The sequence below is a fragment of the Oryzias melastigma genome, linkage group LG4 (assembly GCF_002922805.2).
Source record: "Oryzias melastigma strain HK-1 linkage group LG4, ASM292280v2, whole genome shotgun sequence".
Taxonomy (NCBI): domain Eukaryota; kingdom Metazoa; phylum Chordata; class Actinopteri; order Beloniformes; family Adrianichthyidae; genus Oryzias; species Oryzias melastigma.
In genome coordinates this window covers 12,086,236-12,112,269 of record NC_050515.1, presented here as the reverse complement: position 1 = coordinate 12,112,269, position 26,034 = coordinate 12,086,236, and the positions used below count along the sequence as shown (strand labels likewise).

Below are 26,034 nucleotides of genomic sequence, written 5' to 3'. Positions count from 1 at the left end.
CAGGCACACGTTGGCCAGCTATGATTGAGGTCCTCCAGAGAGGGACAAAAAAGCCTAGTTACTGGTCTGGTTTTTCTTACAGAGTACAAGTGTTTTGTACCATTAGTCTCAGATAAAGGTACCAAATTCCAAATTTAAACTAACATTCTTAAATTAAGGAGCGATAAAAGAACCAGTCATGATAACATCGGCGGGTAAGACTCCAAAAACTCCATATTTTTGATAGCGGCAACTTAAGCTAGCTGCCATTGAATTAGCTGAGTCACACAGCGGTAGCAGCAACCCTAACCAGCCGTTTACCAGGGAAACTGATCTCATAATCCGAGTGTTTTACCCAGCGAAACTTGCTTAAACTACAAAAAACTGTGTTTACTATCATTCAGTAGTTGTTAGATGTTTTTTAAAAAAAACGCATTATGCATTCCTGTATGACTCGTAGCTAAGGCAGTGTCATCTACTGCTGTGACCACCTAGCTTCTATTCCAATAGGAATTGTTTAAATAATCGTATAATCGCATGGCGACATTCTTTACCATGCTCTCCGAAGTTATTGTTCATTTATCATGTTTTTGTGTTTTACAAAGTATTTCAACTTTAAAAATAGAGTGAGGCTATACGCATTACGCTATGTAACGTTGTTTTTGTAATATTGAAGTGTTGATTAGGTTAAATGTTACAAGTGTATGAGTGGTCATGAATCCACTTATGGTTTTTGAATTTCCAGTAGTTTTGTCGAAGAAAGGTTAAAAGTTCTAATATATACATTGTTCTTTTTTTTAAGCTGGAATAATTTCACTCCTTGACGAAGAGGACCCTCAACTCAAGGTAAAAAAAAAAAAAATCTATGATGGTGGATCTTTAATGTTAAAGTGTGTAATGTATGCGACAGTGGTTTGGATTGCATGCAGATGAAACAGACTGTGATTAAAGGAGGTCAATGGGATGGAGTAAAGGAGGACATGAGAATAGTGTTGAACAGAGGTGGATGATGATTTTACTATAGTTAGAAAAAAGATTTAACTTCTTTCATGATATGTTTTCTGCAATTTTGAAGAAATCCAAGTTCAACATGATTTATATAGTACATTTTCTGCTATAAAATACCTCAAAATGCTTTAGATAAATAAAAAAAAATAGTAGTTAATAATAGCAATATAAGCACACACACATGGACTCAGTTGCAGATTTGAACATTGATAATGAATTGTTATATTTAATTGTCTTTAACTGAAAAAAAAAAACAACTTGTTGCAACTTTTTTAAAATGGTAAAAATATTTCTGAAGAGTCCAACGTGAAATAAAAATTAGTTCAGTATTTTAACTTGTGTTAATGAGTGTGTGCGTAACACTTCTATTTCATTTACAGGAGTTTGCTCTGCAAAAGCTGGACTCCATTGTGAATGACTTCTGGGCTGAGATTTCAGGATCTGTTGATAAAATGTAAGCTCAAAGCTACAAACAAACAGGACAAAATTGTACTACCCTAGTTTTATCTTTGTTTGTTTTTTTTTTTTTTTTTACTTTTTACTGATCCGTGACCTTAAAACTGTGACACGGTTAACGAGCCGTGAGTTTTGTGATCCATTACACCCCCTTGGAAAAATCAAGAACATAAACATGTAAATTTAACTAAGAATTAAAGCCCATGCAATCTCGGATCATGTTTTAAATATAAAATAGGTAAAGATTTGTCAAACATGCTTCTCAAGTACTCCTTTTTTGGTCTTGTTTTACCGTTTCTTTTCTGTTTCCAGCGAGGTTCTGTATGAAGATGAGACTTTTCGGAGCAGAGCATTTGCTGCTCTGGTGGCCTCAAAGGTTTTTTACCACCTTGGAGCCTTTGAAGAATCTTTAAATTATGCTCTTGGTGCTGGAGATCTCTTCAGTGTCACAGATGACTCAGAATATGTGGAAACTATCATTGGTAAGTTTATGTAAAGTTATAAACTAAATGGATCAACTCAAAAATAATGTTTTGAGCGTATGCTTTCATTTGAACCCAAATTTTAATGTAGGCTGGAGTACTGATTTCAATTTTAGACAAATTTAAGAATTGTAATCCATTCTTTCTATTCTGCAGCCAAATGCATTGATCATTACACCAAGCTGCGGGTGGAGAATGCCGAGCTCCCAGAGGATGAGGAGAAGAAGAGCATCGACCCCCGCCTTGAGGGGATTGTCAACAAGATGTTCTTGCGCTGCCTTGATGATCACAAGTACAAGCAGGCCATTGGCATTGCCTTGGAAACTAGACGTCTTGACATTTTTGAGAAAACTATTTTGGAATCGGTCAGCATCTTCTTTAAGCATCTTCATTAATGTTGCAAATGAAACAGAGTAGATGTTAAATAATATTTACAGCTAAACAGCCCTCTGTCTGGATTATAACTTACATTCTTTGGATGGAATTGTCCTAAATCTCCAAAATATATGCCAGCTATTTTAATTACAGCTATTATAATTTCTTAATTCTAGTGAACATTTTTATGTAACTTTTTAAACATTTTATTGCATATTTTTTTGAATAATTTAAAAAATATATAGTTTTGTGGTCTTATTTAAATTTTCTCCAATTTCCAACACTTTTCTTCCCAAAATGCAGAATGATGTCAGTGGCCTCCTTGCCTACAGTCTAAAGGTGTGCATGTCTCTGATGCAAAATAAAAAGTTCCGTAACGAAGTGCTGAGGGTTTTGGTGAAACTCTACATGAACTTGGAGAAGCCCGATTTCATTAATGTCTGCCAGGTAACTGCAACACTGTTAAGTTTTTTTTGTTTCTATTCCTCTTTCATTTTTTGTTTCATCCTTTTCTCTTTTTTTTCTTTTCACTGAGATACTAAAACGTCAACAAATTTCAATCAAAGTCGAGATAAAGACCAAAATATGTTTTTATTGCAAAAAATAATCTAATGTAACAAATCTGAAAGTGAGAAGAAAATTGAAAAGCAAGTTAGATTCTTAAAAATTAAAAACCAAGTAGGACCTTTTTTTCCTTTTGGAAAAGTGTCCCTCAAAATCAGAAATGTTATAGTAACTATGTTTTTAAATTCAAAGTAACACGATAATAAAATAAATTGCTAATGAATATAAAGTAAAAGGATGCTCTTTTGGGTTCTGGTTAAAATCCTCTCCCACCCCACCTCTACACACAAAAAAGTAGACCGTACTAGTATTTTATATTTTTCCCTCTATTGTTAGGGTTACAACAGGTGAGAAGAAAATGCTTTTATATCCATCTCAGAAGTGCAGTAAATGACATATGGTCCTTAGGTGTGAGTGGAGCTCATCAACTTAGATAAAAAGAGGATTCTGTGTTACAGTGCTTTCATATCTGCAAGTTTCTTTGAAAAGATTTTCTTCAGCCTTTGTTAGCCTCAAAAAACAATAAGTAATGTTGTGGGACATTTAGATAGATTACACTTCAGACAGACTGAAAAATGCCCTTCAAGTAGAGAATAATGTTTTTGTTTGTTTTTCTTAATCAACATAATGCTCATTTTAAGTAAGTTCTTTGGTGTCCATTCTTGCTTGTTCTATTGACGCTTCTACATTACATTTTGATTAAATCATTATTCAAATATTAAAAATGGGTTTGTAGTAAGTTAATGTGTTAACATAATTTGTTTCAAAATGTTCTGAATATAGTAAAGTTTCTTGTTTTAATTATTCAATGATGCAATATATTACAGTTCACCATCATAAATTTAAAACGATTTGTCGCTAATTGGTAAAAATATTACATTCTATTGTAATTCCTGATAGTAAATTGTCATTAATGTGATCAAAACCCAGGGATTATAAGCAGGTTATTCATATATTATGATGAAAGCTTTATATTACTCTTAGACTTTTCTCTTTTTTTCATCAAAGTGCTTGATCTTCCTGGATGACCCTCAAGCTGTGAGTGACATCCTGGAGAAACTGGTTAAAGAGGACAACCTGCTGATGGCGTACCAGATCTGTTTCGACCTCTACGAGAGCGCCAGTCAGCAGTTCCTGTCATCTGTGATTCAGAACTTGCACACAGTTGGAACGCCGATCCCCGCCGTTCCTGGCTCCACAAATACAGGCACTGTTCCAACAGCAGACAAAGACAGGTATCACTGGAATAGATGAAAATCTACTGGTTCTTCTCAGTATTTGAATTGATTTTAGGTATTTATAAATAATGAACAACCAGGATGAATTTAAAGATTACATCATGAAAAAAAACATTTAAGTACTTTTGATTGAACTGTATAAATGAATGAAATAATATAAGAAAAAAGTCATAACTCTTAAAAAAAAAAAACTTGTTAATTTGCTAACCAATGCTATTTACCGCTCACTATTATCAGTTTACTGTAATGACATAAAGGAGCTGTTTGTCTTGTTATAGTGAGGCAATGGAGACGGATGATAAGGCTGGCAGCTCTCCTGCAGGAAAGCCCTCAGAAACGGTATACTTGTAAAAAGAGTAACTTTTTCATACTCTACCTGTGATGCATTCATATGACTAATATTTATCCTTTTGTTGCTTGTCTGAATTATATGCAGAAGGATGAACCTAAAGACCAGAATGCCAAGATGATCAAGATTCTAAGTGGGGAGATGGCCATCGAGCTGCACTTACAGTTCTTAATCCGAAATAACAACACAGATCTAATGATTCTAAAAAACACAAAGGTGCTCAAAGTTACTTCAAATGGAAAACCATCACTTACCCAGAAGGCTTTGTAATTCTAAAGAAGTTTTTTTTGTTTGTTTCACCCAGGACGCAGTCCGGAATTCGGTGTGTCACACAGCCACGGTCATAGCCAACTCTTTTATGCACTCAGGGACCACAAGTGACCAGTTCCTCAGGTAATAGTGGAGACAGAAGGATATTCACAAGCTCTTAAAAGGCAAAAGAGGTAAAAAAAAAGTTTGCCTGTTTTTGCAGAGAAAACTTGGAATGGCTAGCCAGAGCCACCAACTGGGCAAAATTTACAGCTACAGCAAGTCTTGGTGTCATCCACAAGGTAAAGTTGTTTTTATTTAACTACAAAACAATCCTGAAACCAGTTAATTTTCTTTACATTTTTTCACGTTGATTGTATTTTTTTTTTTTTTGTCACAGGGTCATGAAAAAGAGGCGCTCCAGTTGATGGCCACATATCTGCCCAAAGACACATCACCCGGCTCTGCATACCAGGAAGGAGGAGGCCTTTACGCTCTGGGACTCATTCATGCAAACCACGGCGGAGACATCATCGATTACCTGCTCAGCCAACTCAAGAATGCAAGCAATGATGTGAGAGTTTTCTTATATTTTTTATCAAGCCTCTACGTTGCACTGAATTTAAACTCATCAGGAAGTACCAAATAATACACTTCCTCCAAAGACCTCTAAAGGCTGGGTCAAGAAATGTCTTCATGACTCATGAAAAAGAGATTTGCAAAATAAGATTCTATACAGCCTAATTTAAAAGTAATATAATATTTGTCTAAATAGAAGGTGGTTTGTCTGAGACAATCTGATGTTTAACTTTCTCTTTTGTTAAACTCACTGCTGTCTTTCCTGCTGGCTGGTTTTCTGTCACAGATTGTTCGCCATGGTGGTGCCCTCGGTCTGGGTTTGGCTGCCCTTGGCACAGCCAGGCAGGATGTCTATGACCTCCTCAAGTCAAACCTTTACCAGGACGATGCTGTCACAGGTGTGCATTTACACTATAGACTTCTTTCTATATTAAAAAAAACATATATGTGTATGTAAGTTTAAGTCCTGATGCAGATATTGATGGCAAATAAAAAGAAAAGTGACCATGTAAAAGTGCTGTGTTAAATGCAATGAGGTCGGGAAGGTCGGTGCACCAAACTTTTGTGCTGGTTGGTGCACCTAAGAAAAAAAGTTAGGCGCACCGGTGCAACCAGTACAAAAATTTACCCTAGACCCCTGCTATTGTTTTCTCTTTCCTCTTTCTCATAGTATTAAACACAAAAATAACATGATGTGATTTTTCAGGTGAAGCTGCAGGTTTGGCTCTGGGTCTGGTGATGCTTGGCTCAAAATCAGCCCAGGCAATCGAGGACATGGTGGGCTATGCTCAGGAGACCCAACATGAGAAGATCCTGCGTGGCCTTGCAGTGGGAATTGCCATGGTCATGTATGCACGGATGGAGGAAGCAGATGCCCTCATTGAAAGCCTCTGTAGAGATAAGGTACGACGTAAGGGGTCATACCTTGATTTTCTTAAGCCTTTCAGAGTAAACTATATCTATATATATGATCATATATTACCTTTGGAACACTAAAAAACAAATTATTTATGAAATATGAGTTATTTTTCATGAGTTTTTTTCCTACCCGGAAGTAAAACAACTCGATTCCTGAAGCTCCGCCTGCCACTGCATGTGGAGCCGTCCATTTCATGAAATCACCCTAGATTCTGTGACAGCGTCTCTGTATTTCTCCGGCAAAAATAATCTAGACTTCTTCAAAGATGGATGCACATACAACATACTGCTTTGGGGTTCTTTTATAGTGAGGAATGAACAGTAAAATGCACTTAAAATCTAAAAAAGTAGAATTTTTATGGTAGGGCCCCTTTAAAACAAGTTAAATGCCAAAATGTTTTGTTAGCTTACATTAATAGTCACTGACATAACAAGCTGCAGATTGTCATATTAATGCAAAGTTTAGTATTTAGATGGAAAATGCTTATATGTTTATGCAGTTTAGAAAAAAACAGTTTTGTTGAGCTCCACAGAGAAAAAAAAAACGTAAGTGTACTTGAACTTCATTATGCTTTCAGTTGTAATGTTAAAATGCTTTATGTATTAAGTGCTCTTAGTATTCTTACCAAAGCAAGTTGTGTTTATACCATGTCAAACTTGAGCTTGTTTCTCTGTTCTGTGTGCCAGGATTTGTTCTTTAAGAGCGAGACGTGGGAAATGACTCAGCCTGTGTTGATCTTTGCTGTGAATCCAGACACACCATCTCAAAGTGCTGCTTTCTTTCACTGTATTTCATAGGATCCCATTCTGAGGCGATCTGGCATGTACACGGTTGGGATGGCTTACTGCGGCTCCGGGAACAACAAGGCCATCCGACGTCTGCTCCATGTCGCTGTGAGTGTTTCCTTTTACCCTTCTGTAGAGTATATAATCAATTGGAGGATGAGGAGGGCATATTTATACTGCTGGCATTGAAATCGATGCCAAGACTCCTGGATGTGTCCTGCTGTTTAATATTTCTTGTTTTGGTGTTCAACAACAATTGCTCAAATTATTCATTTGAACCTTTTTGACATGTTTCCCTAAAAAACAAATTTCTTTGTTATGAAATAGTTTTTTGTAAAGTCCTTCCCCACACCTATGATAAAATGTTTCAGTAGTTTCTTTTCCTTGAGTTTGACAAATCATTCTTCCTTCTAAGGAAAATTAAGTAAAAGCATATCTCTTTGGGTTTGTGGAGAATGTGTTTACCTGTTGCCCTGTAGGTGGCACTGTATGCAAACTAAACTTGAGAGTTATTGAGGATGTCAGTCCTTTAGAATCTAAAACATACAGTGTCATCAGAGCCAGGAGGTCATAGTTCAATCTTTTCTTATTGTCGGCCTGCTTTCTTTTTTTTTAAAGGTAAGTGATGTGAATGACGATGTCCGAAGAGCTGCTGTGGAGTCCATTGGCTTCATTTTGTTCAGGTAGGAATCACAAGTCAGACCATAAAGAATATAAAATAAAATCCATTAATTTTAACTCTTTACAACTCTTAATTAGTCTTAGTATTAAAAAATACTTTCTTAGTACAAGTTTTTCTCATTATTTTTTTCAATCTAATTTCGTTTTTCTATCATTTATTTTGAAGTACTATCCCTTTTATTGTGACTTTACTCATCAGAGACCTGAGTTCTGCTTCATGAACAGTTCAGCCATTACACCATACCAGGGTGTACATGTTTAAACCAAAAAAGGCTTTGATGGTCCGTGTGATCAATTGGCTGCAGGATGAACTCTATGTAAATCTTCTTTGTTTAGAAAGACTCGTGAACCAGAGCAATACAGTTTGTCTACACTTTCCAGACTTAAGGATAACGCCTTACGTTTCCCGCTCATGCACAACAACACAGAAGTTGGACATTTACCAAAGTCTCACATCAATAACTTTTTGTTATTCATCACCATTGATCCCAAAATATATAAGACTGAATTGCTTTAAGCCAAAATACAGTAATGACAAATCACTATTAAGCTGGTCTAGCCCTCCTCAGATGTGATGTTTCTCCTTTTTATTTGATCAAATTTAAAGCTTTAAATGTGTGAAGTTTAAGTCCACACAACTTGTAACCAACTAAAACAGATTTTTCACACTTTTCTGGGTTTTTACCCTCTCATTTTCATTTGTGGCACCATATGATATATATCATGTATATATTACACTATATTTTGAAAAATTACTTGATCATTTATTTGTTAACATTTTGTTCCCCTTTGATATCTGTTGGAACACGCCACAACTGCAGGGTGATGCACCCCAAAAAGTTTGTCCAAGCCGACAGAAGACATGTAATTTCAAAAATGCAATATTTCCTTTTTTTATTTTGCATAAAAGTTTTAGTAAATAGGAGCATGTGGTCTGAGATGGTTTATAGCATACAGGCAAATATCAGAACAGCACATTTTATGTACAACAGATTTTCCAGATAATCATGTCTGGCAGCTTGAGTTTTGTGGGGATCAAAGAAAATCTCAGATTAAAGTTTTTCTTCGTTTGGTTTTAGGGAAACCTGTTGTCTTGAAGTCACCTCCATTTTTAAGCATCTGATGTTTTCGTCTTTTTGTGTGACTTGTCGTGCCGGCGATTCACATTATTGCCTTTAGGGCTGGCAGGATTATTTTATGTGAGGAGACATTTTGGCTTTTGGCGTTAAATTTGCACCATTAATCTGATACACGTCAAGTTCTTTCATGTTTAGATCATCTTTATACACAACTTATGTGTTCCTCCTGCTTAGAATTCTCATTTTCCGTCAGCAGTAATGTGTCTAACATAACACCGCCAGGCGTGTGGCGACACCTCAGTGGGCTTTGGCAGCCCATGGCACCGATGCCGTTCTTCATTCCCTGTTTCACCAACAGTTTTGAGTTCTCGGTCATGGACGATTTGAATGAAATCCCCGTTAATTTCCAGTCTCCCTGTGTTGCTGCCAGATGTTGCCCTGGCCTGCTGCTTGTGCTGTTCTTATAATTGCAAGTGATGTAACGGGTAAATGCTTCCCTGAAGGTTTTGTTGAAAAGTGTGTAGACCAGCGGGTTAATACCTGAAGACACATAACCCACCCAAACAAAGATCTCCATCAGGCGAGAAACGATGCTCGCGTTACAACTAGTGCACAAAGCAGATGTGATGTTTGTAATAAAAAATGGACACCACATGACCACAAACAGTAGGAAGACAATGCCAAGCACCTTTGAAGCTCGCTGCTCATTACTAAGAGTCTGCATTGACTTCTTCCCCATTGTGGACATTCTCCGAAAGGAGAGTTCGTCCTCTGTAGGAGGAGTGCTCATCGATCCTTCGTTCAGTTTGTCCTGCATCCTTGGAAGTTTGGTATCCAGCATGTCTACTGGTTCCATTTCAGGTGGTGTTGTAACTACGTCCCTTTGGAAAACTGAGGAGACTATCTGTGAGTTAAAGCGCTGAGTTACTTTTGACTTGAGCAGATAAACCTTTTTGCGCAACACCTGCACAGTAAGCAAGTAGATGACCATCATGATCATGAGTGGGATGAAAAATGCTGCTAAAGAGCCAAAAATGATAAACTCCCGAAAGGTGTCCGTCTTCAGCAGGCAGGTGTGGTTGCTGTTGAAAGTGATGTTGTTGGAAATATGGTAGTTCGTAAGCCCCTTTATTGGAATGGGAATTGCAATACCTGAAACGTAACAAAAACAGGTGATCAGCTTATTGGTGTGCTTTTGCTTTAGCAAACCAAACCATAAAATATTCAAAATTTCGTTTTAAAAGTCTGAGTTGATGCTTACAAATGGATATAAGCCACACAAGAGCAATTTTGACCATTGCTTTGGCTCTGGATTTGTACTGGCTGTGTTGGATCGGCTTCTTGATGGCGATGTAACGGTCCAGGGAGATGGCACATAGATGCATGATGGACGCTGTAGAAAAAAGCACGTCAAGAAAAAGCCAAATGGGGCAGAGGAACTCCGGAAGAGGCCATCCAGAGTCTGCAGAGAAGAAGAGACGGAAACCAGTCAACAAATGCATTTTCTTATAGTTCAGTTTGTGAGTTTGTAATGTTATTTTTATGCCTCCAAGAACTTGATCTTAAGTCTAGCAGAATGGCAGGAGATTAGAGGTAGCAGTCGTGCAAAAGATTGGTGTTTGTTTATCTCCGTGAGGAATGACTTTACTGGAAACAAGAGGGTTCACTGACTGTTTATGGAACTAGAAGCTCTTTATGTAGATTGTGGCTGAGACGATCCTCAACAGTAATGTTTATTTTGAGTCTCAGGCTTAAAACTGGCAAGAAATCTGGCTTTTGTCTCTCATCTATTAACATTGCAAATGATTGTGGCTGGAAATATTTCATATAATACTGCTTTGTTTTACCCTTTTCTCAGCCTTTCAACACATTTTTTTCCCCTCACTCCAACAATCTTTGAGTCACACTTTTAATGTTTCTGTGAAGTTTATTCAACAAACAATAGAGTTTTGTCTCAAGAAAAACTTTATGGAACTATTTTCTGATTTACATGCAAAGTAAAACAATCTTACGCTCAATCTTTTATTTTATAGAACATGAATAATACAGAATAAAATAGGATAATCTTTTATTTTCTGGTGCATTTAAACTTGTTCAACTTTATTTTTTAGTGTTTTACTGCAACATTTTTGTATTGTTTTACAGTTGTTGAAGAATATATTTTAAAAGTTTACTAAATACAAAAATAATCCCTTTTGAAGCTCTATGGTTATCATCGAAATACATTTTTGTGTTTCTATTATTTGTTCTTTATGTTTATTGTTCGAGGTTGGAAACTGCTTTACATAAACATATGCAGGTAGAGCATTTTTATGAAGCAGCTGATTTTTTATTTTTTTTTCTTAGCACAATATTTATTGGGGATTACAGGTGTGGAAAGATATTATCTTTTCATATTCCTGCCAATGTGCAGCTTATCAGCCTTACTCTGCAAAAACCAGTTAGTGGCGAATGGAATAATCTTGTTAATAGGCAGCAGGTAGGTGGGACTCAAGAACGGAAGTTCCTTCCATTAGGTGTCATTAAGAAAGTGGAGGTTATTGTGTTAGTTGTGTAGCTTCTAACGGGCCATGTAAACGCAGCCTTTTGTGCATATTTTAAATGATTCCCAGAGAACTTGGTCCAATTTGTAGTTGAGTTTGGATTAGTACAGAACCTTACTTTAAACACAGACACGATGCTTAAAGCAGATCTGCTGAGGAAAAATAAGAGAAAAAACATCTTTATTTTGGGAAGCAGAGAAAATGGATGAGAATAAGTGCATCCTAATGGTTCAGCTCTCAAATTTCCTTTGCTCTTTTATTGTATACCCGTTGGCTGCACAATCAAGCAAAAAAAGCAAAGTAAATTGTCCCTCTGTAGTTGGTCATGTAAGGTGTGGACTGAAAATGGCTCGACTGGACATTTAATTAAAATTCAGTAGTAGAGAAATTACATATATGATTTATTTTTTTTACCATATATACATGACCCTGTAACTCTCAGTTTAAACAAATCTAACCTATGAGTATTTCCTTATATTTTCTTTGGGAATAAAGGGCACAGTTTAAAACTAATTTAAAGAAGTTTAAGTTGTTTAGTAAATGAAAAAAGTGAACTTAGCTATTCCTGTAAATTATGTTATAGAGATTTTCACTTCCTTAATTTTTTAAGTGTTTTTGTTAAAGGAATAAAGACATGTTTTCAGCTTTACATTCTTTTTCATGTTTGGCTAATAGTCAAACTGCAAACGACACAAGGAAGGTTGTTGGAATGCAGGTTGTGTTTCAAGTGTTTAACTGAGTCTTGAGAGACTGTTATCCCATTACTACTTCGCTGCAGAAAGGAAGTTTAACCAAGATTATTATTGTGAAACTGTAGTTTTCTTACCATGGAGCACATAATGTGATGAAGGGTTTTTTCAAGTTTTTATGTTTATCAAGAGATGCGACAATCTATGTATCTATCACCATCAAAACTCATAAACGACAGCAGGATTAGATGGATGCCGTGTCAATTGGTGAACAGCCTCCTGGATCTTAACCGGATCCTACAGCACACCAAATAACAAAAGTCTACAGGGTGTTGTTACCAGACGAGCAGCATTTAGACATTGATGAGAGAAAAACATAGGAAACAAAATGCATTAGTGCAGCTCAAATCCTGTTTGTGCTCAGTTGAAACTGATGTGTTTAAGTTTTACTATCTGACTCAACTATTGATCACGTTCCTTTTTAAATTTTGATGTCATTTATTTAGAATACCTTTTATACCAGGTCTCACATTGCTTCACACAAGCACCATATATTTGGCTGAGATCTGGTCATACTTTGTCCCCTTGTGTACGGCTGGGAGTGTCTGAAGTCCTTCAGTTAAAGGATGAGGTGCTGCTCCTGCTCCCGTCTGTGTTGTTGCTCATCTACTCTGTGCTGTTTCACCTCCTGATAATTTACTCTCGTGTGTGTTTACAGAGCTCCTTTTAGTTTCATCTCTGTTAACCGTTTAATAATGACATCTGTGTAGGTTTAATACAACAAGCACTAGAACAGATTTCATCTGTTCTTATAACCCCTATTACCTCATGGAAGGAAGGTTTATTTAAAAAAAATAGGAAGACTGTGTACAAATTTGCAACCAAACCGTGTTTACTTATATTTTATATATTTTTATAATAACTTTTTAAGGTAATTTTACTTTAACTGATTTCACAACTTAATTTGAACCAATAAGAACAGCTAGTGAAAAATCAGTGTAACTGAAAAACAACAGACCCATGTTATGTGGGCCACTTGAAAGTATATATAATTTTCTCTTTAAGGAAAAATGGGTCTGGCTCTTATGGGTTAAATTAATTTGATGCAACTTTAGTATTTCATCCAGTTCTTGTGAAAACCATTACAAAGTGAAGGAAGCATGGCTACAAATGAGTTTGCAATACACTATCCTTCACCCCTGTGTGCCTGTTGTCAGAGACGTCATTATGATCGGGCTCATTTTCCTCTAATTAAATGAATGGAGAATGATGGCTTTGCTGTCACAGAGAACTGTATTTGTAATAAATCAGCCGTTCCAAAGATAAAACAAACTTGTGTCCCTGTTGTTTATACACAACACAATTCCAAGAGCTAACAAAAGTATTCTGTTTGTTTGTTTGCATTTTTTCCACACTTGTTAGAAGTTCCCAAGATGTGCAAGCTGTGCAACTGCTGCTGCCACATTACCAGAGTTATTAAGGTCCACTACCTTGTTACATTTCATTAATGGTAATTAGTTTGGCCTTGATTATATCTACTACTACTCAAAAGCTATTAGCATGTACCTATATTTTTATTTATTTTACCCGTGCTTCCTTAAAATCTCCTTTCTTTAGGCAAACATATTTTTTTTACATTTTATAGGAACTACCAATGAAAGAAAGTTAGTTGCTGTTTATTTTAATAACTTATATCTGATATAGACATATATTTTACTGCATGTGTTTTAGTATTTCATTCATTTCATAAATGCAAAGTCCCAGACTTGACTTACTGTAGAGAACTGTAACCAGGGCGATCGGCATCACTAAGAGTCCCACCAGCAGGTCAGCTACAGCCAGTGACATCAGAAAGTAGTTAGTGGCATTTTGCAGCTTCCTTTCAAGTGACACTGCAAGAATGACTAAGATGTTCCCTCCAATAGTGGGGATGATGACTATGATGATGAGCAGGGCGGCCCACTTCAGCTGAATCTCAGGCGCTTCAGCCGCTCGTGAGCCGTTAGTGTCGAGTTGTGCCACGACTGGCTGAGACATGTTGCTGTTGAGATTCCAGCGGGCCTGAGCGTGGGTCGGGGCTCTGATCGTTGTGGTGATGGACAGGCGGTCAGCATGGTCACAGGGTCCCACAGGCTAGGGTGCAGAGTGTAGTGGGGTGGCTCAAGGTTTGAGCACAAGATGCATCTTCCTTTGCACTATCCACAAAACAACAAGTGGTTGACGATTCACTGTTTGACAGGGTCAAAAGTAAAACGGTCCGATGCAGAAACACATCAATCCTAAAATAATCCCAACCAGAGCGGTACTTCCTCAGCAGGACGCCTACTTTCCATGCAGCTGGAGCTTTTATCCATTCATTTGGAAAAGGTCTGTTGAAGGAGCAATGATAATGTCTTACCTGTTTTTTTTATTGACATTATTAAACTGTATTTTATTAAAATAGATTCTTACCTTCTTTCCAAAAGTGGTTTGATTCTCTAAATTGTCCTGGTTTTTAAGCTTTCTTCCTTGGTTTTGACAATCTGGAGAATGCGATACAGCTCAGTCCACTTCAGTCTTTACACTTTTTGTTTAATTTTTTATTCCACGTTCTCTATCCATTCCTCGTACCCCGATTCTCACGAGTTGCTGCAGTAGCTGCATTCAAGTCTCTTTAGACGGTGCAGTCCTCGTGCACTGCGCTCTGGTTCCTCGTGTCAGAGCAAACTGGAGTCTTGCTTTGCATCACTTGCTGCAATCACAGGTTTAAAACTTTCAGATGTTGTGGCGCCTCCGCCTCGCTCCCATTCCTAATCACTGCTTCTTCTTCACAGCCTGCTCCGCTCCACTCTCTCCTGTCTCATTCGCCGTCTCACTCTTTCCTCAACTCCCTCCCCTCTGTCCTGCCAGTGAGTCAGGCTCTATACAAAACAGATGAATGTCTTGTCGCTGGCCACATGCCAGCAGTTCAGGGAGGTAATTTCCTTCAACACAGCCACCCCACTGTTTACATTTGTCACTCTCTGTTCTCTCCCCCATTTGAAACCAGACACTATGGGTGAGGTAGAAACGGTTCAAGGGGAGAACTCTTTTATGCCATTGTTGCTCTGCTTTTTTCTATTTTTAAAAAGTGACGATATGAGCTGGAAAACCTCCTCAAATTCAGATTTAACATATTTCAGATTTTTTAGACCGACTAAAAGAATATTTCCTTTGCTAGTCTACAGAAACTTGTCATCGTTCTGTATAGATTAGGTGACTTTCAACGACACAATTTTTTTTCTTGTTTTCTTGTTATTTATGCATCTGTCCTGCTCCAAAAAAAATTAAACCTTGTGTTGTCGGCACTGCTGCTCACTCATCCAAACAAAGATTTAGGATTTAACCTCAAACGTGTTTTTTGTTTTCTTCTTTGCACTCAAGCTCAAAATTGTAATTAAATTGTGTAACATGGATCACCAGCATTGATGTTTGGGGAAAAAAATTGAGCTAGATTTTGCAAATATATCTATATATATTTTAATCATTCATCATTATTTTTATTATTGTGCATTTTGTTTTACGTTATGTATATTATCCGTATGTGTTCCTATGTTGAATAGATTAATTTGAGTTGAGTGTTTTTAAAAGCAAAACTTTGACTTCTTTATCCTTTTTCTAAAAGCGAAAGAAAAAAAAATACTTCTACTTTTGCATTGAAGTAGATAAGTCAGATTTTGGGTTCTACCAATTGATCCCCCAAATGAAAACACGGCTAACAGCACGACTAACAGGTGTGTTTTTATTTTCCAGTTCTGATTATTCTCCGCCTGTCTCTGCAGGACCCCGGAACAGTGTCCCAGTGTGGTGTCTCTTCTGTCCGAGAGCTACAACCCTCACGTGCGCTGTGGAGCTGCCATGGCTCTGGGAATTTGCTGTGCAGGAACTGGCAACAAGGTGAGGCTTTTTTCCATGGTCTTTAAGGGAAAATATTTCCACAATGGTGCATTTATCTCTCTGGTTACTGAGCTCCAATTTTGCTATAGAAGAAAGTTGTTGGTTCTAAAATAATTAGCAGAAGCTTGCCTAAAAACTTATACTGAAATTAATTTTTCACTTCTTTTAATTCAATAAATCTGTTTAAGGTTGACTCCCAATAATAAGTTTTTTAGTTGTAAAACATGTTTTGGGCCATTTTTTAAAAGCAAATGTAGCTTTAACCTTGTTGGCTTTCAAGGAAACCGGAAAACATGTTTCTGTCAGGCAGAATGACGTTCTTTTTACACTCTTCCCCTTGCAAATGGTCAAATATCTTTTTTTTTTTTTTTTCCTTAAATTTCTTCCACAAATTAACACAACTCAAAATTCACAAACCTATGGAGGCACGGAGACCTTAAAAGACAACAGTTCACTGCAGATTGACTCAGAAACCAGTCAAAGTTGTTGTTTGTATTCAAGCCCACTGAAGTCTAAATATTAGTGTGTAGGGGCAGAAATCAAGAGTGCTCTCAGCTCCAGTGTTGTCTCAGTCAGGTTGGCTGTCGAGCGTCACACGACAAAGTCCCAGCCACAGTTTTTGAATCATTGTAATCTGTACTCTTCAGCGCCAGCGTTTATATTTCCAAGCAGATAAGCTCCAGGGCTGCAGGACTTCTCAGGACAGCGTTTTCTCTGTGACAGTGATGATGATGTGCAAAGAGATCTGGACCACACTTTGTTTTACCTTCACTGATCCTTCTCATTATTCTGGTACTTTTGCCCTAATATTTGCTCCATAATGACATCTAAAAAAATAATAATCTCTGCCCAGTTCACTGAATGGAAGCAATTTTCCCAAACACATTTTTGTGGAAATGAAATGTTTGTTTCACAAACCTGTCATCTGATACCTTTTTATAAATGTGCATTAAAATGGAAATGATGTTGAGGTTAGACGTTCTCTGCTTTGTTTCAGAGTGAGAGCTTTATTTACACAATCTTCCAGACAGTTTTCAGACATCTTGAATTAACAACAGGTTAAAGGTCTTTTCACGTTCTGGCAAAAAGTTGAAGGAAAACCCCAGAAATGCTTTTGAACCGGCATTTTCTTGTACTATAAACCTGCTCTGCTTATTAATTCTGACAGTAAATACCCTAATTTACCCCACCTCTCCCCTTGTTGAGCCCATCGTAGACGGGATGTGGTTTTATCAATGCTTTCTTTACACTTGTACTGCTACCTTTCCAGTTGAAGTTAGAATGCTGATTTTCCCACCACCATCATTCCTCTATCACTGCTGACTCTTCCCTCCTGCCATCTCTGCTCGAGTCAAAGCAACAGAAAAGAGCCGAGACATAAAAGAACAGGGGGTGGTCCTCCTTTAATCTCTCCTCCTTTCACTGTAATCATGAGAAGATGGCAACTGTTAACTCGGTTGTCAGCGGCAACCAGATATGGATGACAGTAATGTCATTAATTTGTGAGCTCTGTTTGTCTCTGTTGATAATTCCTTTTCCTGTATTTAACCAGACAGAAGTGCCTCTGAGGCAGTAATCTCTTAGTTTGAAAAGAAAAACAACCTTTGTTTGTATTGACTTATACATTCTGATACAGCTACAACACACTCCCATCTCGAACTACAAAAAATTCCTAGTTGAACAGAAAATATTGATTGTTGACATTTTTTAGGTTAAACCAACCTGAAGAACTCAATTACCCAGAAACCACTATCACAACACTCTGTACCTACAAAAGATACCAGGAAAACATAGCAACAGCTGGTCATTCTTAAATCAAATAAATGCCACATGGTTACTGTGCACAGCACCAAAAGTAAATATTTTGTGCTTCTCCAGGAACGCTTTCAAATGTCTTTGAGTAATCCAGCACTCCATCTGGCATTTCTGAAGTTCAGTTTTTGAGTTTTTGCAGTTTCAGGACAAAAGGCTCCAAATTTATATTAATTTTTAACTTCTGTGTTTTGCTGTGCAGGAAGCAATCAACTTATTGGAACCTATGACTAACGATCCGGTGAATTACGTGAGACAGGGCGCCCTCATCGCCTCAGCACTCATCATGATCCAGCAGACGGAGGTTACCTGTCCCAAGGTGAGTGCATTGTGCAGCCATCATTATGGATCTAAGACTTCCTATAGAATCCATAAAGCAGCAGAGGATTTTTATTTTAAATGAGATCCAGACTTTATATAGCAAAGCTTTGAGCTCAGAACAATGTTGTCACGTTCCCCGTCTGGTTCTGTGCTAAATACCAGCATGCTTCAGTGAACGTTTAATGATTCCTGATGCCTCTGAGATCACAATGTTCTGATTAAAATATGAGATGGATCACGAGAAGTTTCTGAAAGACTCTAGAATAAGACTTGTAAAGGTAGAGCGTTGAGTTTTGGTCAAGGAAGACTTCTACTGGGATTGGTTCAGGCATACCTGCATGCTTTACTCTCACAGAACTTCTAGTTTGACATGGAAAAAAAGCCATTTCAATCTCTGTGGCAACTGCCTCTAGAGCTTAAGTTGTGTAAGAGTGTATAAGGTTTTTTTTCCCCAACACCAAACGTTGTGGGAGGTGTTGGACTTTTAGCTCTACCCTAATGAACCGAGGAACTGCCAAGGCACTACCTAGTGCACCAACCGGTGCTGACCCCCCCCACAGAATCAGTGCCATGTTGGGTTTCTGTGTTTTAGTTTCTGACTCACGTCTGTCAGCAGATCATACAGCACTTGTTTATTGTGTGGTATATCTAAACATTTCATGTTCATTTGTAGGTCAACCAGTTCAGGCAGCTTTATGCGAAAGTGATCAACGACAAACATGATGATGTCATGGCCAAGTTTGGCGCCATCCTGGCCCAGGGAATTCTGGATGCAGGTCAGTCTCCAAACACAGCAACTTTGGGTTTACCCCGTCTGTCACAGAGATTGAGGGGTATGTGGTGCTGTACAACTCATGTGACCCCTGCTTATTAGTGGAGTATGAAGAAAAAAAATCTGTATTTCTTAATTATACTGTAATTGAAGTGAACTCCTCTAAATGTTATGTGGGTTTGTGGTTTTTGTGTGTACATGTCTGCACCCTAATTGGATCGCCTTTACACTCATGCAAACATAGAAAGACCTCCTTAAGTTGACCACCCGTGCACTCAGTCTCTGGAACAGATCATGCTAAGGTGCATTAGCGCCTGGCGGTCCTACCTCAGCGCCGCCGTGCTCTCCACAACGTGGCCCGTCGGCCTCCTAGTGATTACTGTTTGTCTCTGTGTTTGTGTGTCTGTGCGTGGCTGTTTGTGGACTCAGGCAAGCGCTGTGTGTGAATGTGTGTGAGGTCCGACAGAGCCGCACACCCTCCCAGGCCGAGCTAGGCCGCCCCACCTAACGCACACAAACTGTACATTCACTCGTGTGCAGAAACACTTTAAGTCTCTGCCTCGTGTTAACATGAGAAAACCCTTTCTAAGTTTCTGCTTCTGGAGAACGTAACCTTCCATGACGTCCTCAGTCTTTCTTTTTTAACCTCTACTTTCAGTTTGGTGTGCCCCTTTTGTTTTTATTATTATTATTTATAATTATCACACTTCTGATTAAGAAAGCAAATATCCAGATCCTGTGTGTCTTGGAAATTATCTCCTGTGAGGTGGTCCTATCATGATATGTAGATTATTGTCCAGGTTATGGAAGACAAACAAAATAATCAGCAAAACGTTTAATTGTAATCTTTTTTTTTTTTTGCCATTTATGCAATTAAAAATCAATAATCGAGCTCTTGGATTCATATAAATATAAAAAGTTTAGCTTGCACCTTTTAATATGTCTCTTAGAGAGTTTTAAACACCAGTTAACAGCAAAGCAGCTCATTCAGAGGTGCTGAAATAAAGTTTATACTTTGGTCTCCATCACATTTCATTTTTCATGCAAAAACTTACCAATAATGTGCATTTTTTTTCTTTTTTTTCCACGGTGATGCTGTACAAATCCCCCAGTTTATTTGTTGTTAAACTCCACTGTAATCATCCACAGAGTGGTTTTCAAGCAGGACACGCAAAGTTTTAGTTGTGTGTCAGACCTTCTCCAACTACCTCTGTACGAATCCTTAACTAGCCTGGTTGTTGCAGGGCGTCAGGAGTGTTGGAGGTGCACGGTAATTGTCTTTTAATTTGACTGGCGGAAGCGATTAGAGCCCAGTTCCATGACCACCGCTGCTCATTACGCAGGAAATATCCGTCTCTGCTCATTCTCTCTTTTCATCCTCGTCTTTTCTTTCTTTATTCACGTCTTTTCTTCGGTGGGTCTCTTTTAAATTCCAGTGTTTTCTGTTTGAGCACGCAAGCTGCTTGTTGTTATAGTCACGCTACACCTCAGAGGGATCGTAGCTATCCTGACAACTCCTAGGAATGAAAATTGGCCCACCACCACGGTCTGAGTTGGCAAAAACAGCTGGTGTGGAAAGGAGGGGGTGGCAGGTCAAGAGCACTCAACCTCTCTTAAGTATTTAAAAGACTTTTCGTCAGTCGACTGTGGCGCGGCGAGCCCAGCTCTTTAGTCACTCGGGCCGGTAGCTAATTTGAGGGACGTGGAAGCTTTAAGCTCTGATTCAGCTGTGGAGATAAGGCTCCCCTGATTAAGGCGCACCGCTCCTCAGATCAAAGTGGATCCAAATCTAGGAGACAGCAGATGATTTAGATGGGATTGTTTGGATTGAATTCATCTTTAGTTGGAAGTGCTACTCCCTGGCAGCTTTTCCTCAGGAGTGTTCCTTTTTTTTAAAGTTTCACCTTTGTAGAGCTTGCTCATGAATCCGCTTTTTGTCCTGAGTTATGAAGAAAGGAGGGTGGAGAACGTTCTTTCTGCTGCAACTTTGACCCCCGTTAATCAGCACAGATGCACAAAGCCAGGCCCACCCCCAACATGACACCATAAATAACCACATTTTCTAAAGATTTTCTTAAGTAAAAAAATCAAAAAATCATATTTCTTTTATTGTATTTTCCTAATTATTTGTGTATAAATACAGTCTGAAAGGTTTTAACTATATTTTATACCTTCAAACTAATACATTCAGTTTATAATAAAAATATATGTGGGCAATTCAATACGCAACAAAAATGATTACAAGGTCCATAATCTGTAACTGAAATCTTACGGTCCACAGAATTGATTTCCAGTGGGGCAAAAAAATATTCAGTCAGCCACCAATTGTGCACGTTCTTCAACTTAAAAAGATAAGAGAGACCTGTAATCTTCATTATATATACTTCAACTTTGTGATGAAAAAAATCAATCCAGAAAATCCCATTGTCGGATTTTTAAATAATGTATTTGTAAATTATGGTGAAAAACACGTATTCAAATAACCAAGGTTCAACTCAATACTTTGTCATATCCCCTTTGTTGTCAATGACAGCAATCAAACATTTTCTGAAAGTCCTCACAAGGTTTTCACAAACCATTGCTGGTATTTTGGTCCATTCCTCCATGCAGATCTCCTCTAGAGCAGGGACGTTTTGGGACTGTCATGGACTTTCAACTCCCTCCAAAGGTTTTCAATGGGGTTCTGGAGTCTTACTAGGCCACTCCATGACCTTGAAATGCTTCTTATCAAGTTATTCCTTCGTTACCCTGGCAGTGTGTTTGCTGAAAGATCCAGCTGTGTTTCATCTTCAATGCTGATGCTGATGCCCCATTTATTCTTTTCTTTACACGGATTAGTCATCCTAATCTATTTACTAAAAAACAGACCAAAGCATGATGCCCCCCCTCCGTGTTTACCTTCTATAAAGCATTGAGGTAGAGCCAGAAATCTTGCTTGTTTGTAGGTAACCAGATGCTTATTTTCCAGAATCATTTGCACAAAAAATTCTTCAAAAATCAAAAAATTTGATTTTTCTGGATTTTTTTTTTCTCATTTTGTGTCTCGTAGTTGAAGTATACCTATGATCAAAATTACAGGCCTCTCATCTTTTTAAGTGGGAGAACTTACACAATTGCTGGATGACTAAATACTGTATGTCTAATTTTAGGCAAATAAAACAGCACATGTAAATCCAGATTACAAATATTTTGCAAAATACGGTTTAAATTTCACCTGCGACTACAGTGCAGCTGGAAAAAGGGGAATTTTGGTTGATTCATGTCCTGATGAATCATGTCTGATCCAGAACTTCATGATAAATGAGAGCTGACATGCACATTCAAAGGGAGACAATACTGTCCTGGGTGTGACGACCTCCCCTTATTGTCTCCTTAAATACCGCCTTAAAAAATACAGCTCCGAGGACAGACAGAAGTCGGTATACCTAGGGTGGTGAATGTCCCACCCCCCACACCCTCATTTCCTTGGAAAAGCTTCCTTTTTTAAGGAAAATATGTCAAACAAAAGCTGTTTGTACTTCATTCAAGCTCCAAGCTTCTGATTTTCCTGCTTGTTCACTTCCTGTCTGTGCTCCAGGTGGAAGAAACGTGACCATCTCTCTGCAGTCCAGAACCGGGCACACTCACATGCCATCCGTGGTCGGCCTGCTGGTCTTCACCCAGTTCTGGTTCTGGTTCCCCCTCTCCCACTTCCTGTCACTATCTTTCACACCAACAGCTATAATCGGGCTCAACAAGGACCTGAAGGTACTGGTTTCTAAAAGTGGTGTTTTCTCCACAGTAGACTGACTTTTTATGTAGTAATAAAACAAATACTGTTAGAGTAAAAGAAAAATAGTTTCAGCAAAGAGTCATAATTTAAAGAATACACCAAACATGAAGCCCTCGCCGCTGCAGCTGTAGCTGATTGTCTACAAAAAGCTGACAGAGCGGGTCGTCGCGTCTCCATGAGGAGGAGTCTGTAGCTGTGTGAGGAATAGAGAGTTCAGAAAGTTCTTTGGTTTTCATGATCACTAGTGTTTTTCAGCTTTTGAACATCCACACACAGTCATGTTCCGCTTTCTGTTTAGATGCCAAAGGTGCAGTACCGCTCCAACTGTAAGCCGTCCACCTTCGCCTACCCTCCAGCTCTGGAGGTTCCCAAGGAGAAAGAGAAGGAGAAGGTGAGAGCGAGCATGTGTTCTGAAATGAAACCCTCATTATATTGATTTGTGAATAATTTCAATCCGTTTTCTGGCTCGTCCTATTTATTATTTTAGCCTTTTTCTCCACTCTTGAGGAGCAAAATACAAGTTGTTTAGGTTGTGGTCGACAGTCTTTTGCATACAGTTCGTGTTAGAAGGCCTAAATGTCGGCAGTATTAACTTACACTGTGGAACCGTGTCTCGGCGTGGCAGGTATCCACCGCCGTTCTCTCCATCACAGCCAAAGCCAAGAAAAAGGAGAAGGAGAAGAAAGAGAAGGAGGAGGAGAGGATGGAAGTGGTGAGTGGAAAAGCCATCAACTTTGAAGCCTTTTATTGTTTTCACTCATTTCATTTTTTTTTTTTTTTATGAATTTGTTTTTGTTTATTCTAATATGCACAAACTGCTTAAAGTAAGCAACTTTAAACGTAAAGATTTAATGGAAATAAAAACAATGTGGGTGGTCTTTTCAAATTAAAAGCTTCTTTAAGAAATGTAATCTGAGTCTACAACAATTTATTGTTGTTGTGGAAGGAACTTGAACTCCATGACCCTCAAAACACACAAATGGTCTTTTCTGAGACCAAAAGAGCACAGTGAGGAAACCTGACGGTGACTCCAAAACAGCTTCACTGAGAATCTCCTGTAGGTTCAGCACAGAAGTTGAAAGTTAATGGGGTACTTTCAAAGAGTTTGAGTCTTTGACCTGCTTTTGCTCCGTGTTTCTTCATCGCTGCACTCTCACAGACCCGGCGTTTGCCGACAGACTCTGTCCGTCTGGGACTGTTTTCCTGGTATTTTCTGCCGTGTGGCGTCCGAGCTGAGGCGCTGAGAAGGGAGCTTTTTCCTTTTTATTAGACAGCAGACGGAAAAATCGTCAAAACGTTTATCTTACTAATTTGAAAGCATTTACAACCATCAGTCAGTTTTATTACCAGAAAACTCTTCAATAGTTTAGTGATTCTGATGCAGAAAAATTCTGCTTTCTTCTTCACAGGAAGTCCAAGAAACAGAAAAAGAAAAGAAAGACGAAGACAAGGAGAAAGAGAAGAAAAAAGAAGCAGAGCCCAACTTCCAGCTCATGGAGAACCCGGCCAGAGCCATGCCAGCTCAGCTCAAAGTCCTCGCCATGCCGGAGAGCTGCCGCTACCAGCCCTTCAAACCGGTAAGATCCAGCGAGACCGGAACCAGGCAGAATCCACTGCTTTGGTCCAAACTAAATGAAAGATTAAAACCTGAATAGAAGGAAGTTGATCCAGAACCGACCTAGAAAGAGAGCTTTGCTGGTGATGTGGACAGTTCTGTGCAGGACGCCACGCTGTCCCCCACAAGCACCCGCCCCCGCCTCATAAAGAGGAAGCAATGTTTGAATTTGGGTCCTGTTAAGAGCGCTACAAAGCTGCTGCAGTTTGTCTAAAGTTACGTTTCCTTTTAAGGGTTTGTTTGTGATTTAATGGCGATTTTTTGACACCAATGTGGAAGTGTGCTCAGCATCAGGACATTTATTGATTTACTGAAATCCCAGCTGTTAAAAAAAGACATTTCTGCTCCGAAACGAGCATCACTGTCTTCATGATGCTTAATTAATCCTGTCCTCCATCAGCTGCACACTGGTGGGATCATCATCTTGAAGGACACCAGTGAAGAGGAAGAGGAGCTGGTGGAGCCGGTCTCGGCACACGGACCCAAAATAGAGGAGGAAGAGCAGGAGCCGGAGCCTCCCGAGCCGTTCGAGTATATCGATGAGTAGAAACACTCCTTCAGCAAAGGTCAGCCCACACAAACATCTACTGCTCTTAAACCCAAATCACATCTATTATTCCAACTATACATGCTGAACTTCTTTGACTCTGCAAGAACCAACAGAGCAGTGAAGTTCATGTCGATAAGTCATGAAGTTAGAAGTCTGGAAACACTTTTGAATTCAGAATTAAAAGTTCATCGTCAGAGCAGCTTCTACCGTCGAGCCGGCATTTCATCCGTCACACACCTCTTCAGTCTCAGAAAGGAGGAGAACGCCGAGGCCCTAATTTGGTCATCGACACCTCATCTGTCTCATCACGTGCAACGCTGCATAGGTCCAACACAAACAGCGGGGAAAGCCGGGATCAGGGGGGGGGGTGCTCAGCGAGAGCAATTTCTAAAATATGCAGGAAAACATTTGTCCTAATTTTTCTTCTGTCGGATTTTTGTTAAAAAAAAGGTAGGACTCTTGAGTTGATTCCAACTTACGTTTATGTTTCTGCTTGGTTTTATAGAGAAAGAAACATTTAACCCATAAAATATTTAACATACTGTTCAGCCGTTAACACGATCAACGATTCCAGTAGATTCCGAATCACGCCGCTTTTCTCCTTCAGAACCCACTGGAATTACACTGATTGTGTTAACGGTTGAAAAGTTACAGTAAATCAAAGAACATAAAAACTGGAGTTCAGCTGCTAAAGGCTTAAGTTATCTGGTAGAAAACAGGTATGTTAAACCCTTTTTTATATTTTTTACTTGTTTTTGAGGCATTTCATCATTTAAAAAGAACATATATATATATATATATATATATATATATATATATTTTGGATTAAAAATACATTTCTGTGTATTTCTTTACTCATATTGTGAATCTGGTGGAAAATTGCTGTTAAAAAAACAGCCTATATTGGTGACGTTAGGTGCTGCAGTTGGGGTTGTGAGAGGCTGTAAGCTAGTGTGGACAAAAGGATGATGGGAAATAAAAGTTGGCTTACTCTGCCCTAATGATCTCTGAACTCCTGGGATAACTGTCCTAGAAAATAGATTTTTTTAAATTTTGGCTAAGAGATCAAAAGATAATCTGTCCTTTTTGTTTGATTTAGCATTTGTTTCTTACGGACATTTCTTTCCTCTTCAGGTATCAGAAGATGGAAGATCCAACACTTTGGTTTCCTTTCAGCATCTGTGTAACAGCCTCCAAGCCCCGCCCCTTTCTGTTCTGGATTTTCCTCAGTCATTCTAGCTTTGTTTTATAATCTTCTGATGTATAATTCTCAGTCTGTTCAATAAAAAACTATACATGTTA

The 26,034-nt window shown here is 38.6% G+C and overlaps 2 protein-coding genes across 2 annotated transcripts; one reads left to right on the top strand and one right to left on the bottom strand.

Moving 5' to 3' along the window:
• The first annotated feature begins 22 nt into the window (after positions 1 to 22).
• Positions 23 to 26,034, top strand: psmd1 (proteasome 26S subunit, non-ATPase 1). The gene is made up of 25 exons (XM_024278772.2): positions 23 to 194; positions 782 to 825; positions 1,368 to 1,441; positions 1,756 to 1,925; positions 2,082 to 2,290; positions 2,604 to 2,747; positions 3,873 to 4,099; positions 4,381 to 4,441; positions 4,539 to 4,667; positions 4,756 to 4,844; positions 4,924 to 5,002; positions 5,101 to 5,274; positions 5,566 to 5,677; positions 5,986 to 6,182; positions 6,996 to 7,091; positions 7,602 to 7,666; positions 15,776 to 15,890; positions 17,905 to 18,021; positions 18,697 to 18,799; positions 22,373 to 22,542; positions 22,866 to 22,958; positions 23,193 to 23,279; positions 23,977 to 24,144; positions 24,583 to 24,748; positions 25,867 to 26,034. Exons 1-24 carry the CDS (start codon positions 179 to 181, stop codon positions 24,727 to 24,729), a joined length of 2,886 nt encoding a protein of 961 aa, XP_024134540.1. The 5' UTR covers positions 23 to 178; the 3' UTR covers positions 24,730 to 24,748; positions 25,867 to 26,034.
• On the bottom strand, positions 8,466 to 15,021 carry htr2b (5-hydroxytryptamine (serotonin) receptor 2B, G protein-coupled). The gene is made up of 4 exons (XM_024278773.2): positions 14,427 to 15,021; positions 13,751 to 14,344; positions 10,005 to 10,205; positions 8,466 to 9,895 (listed from the first exon to the last, which is right to left on the bottom strand). Exons 2-4 carry the CDS (start codon positions 14,010 to 14,012, stop codon positions 8,946 to 8,948), a joined length of 1,413 nt encoding a protein of 470 aa, XP_024134541.1. The 5' UTR covers positions 14,013 to 14,344; positions 14,427 to 15,021; the 3' UTR covers positions 8,466 to 8,945.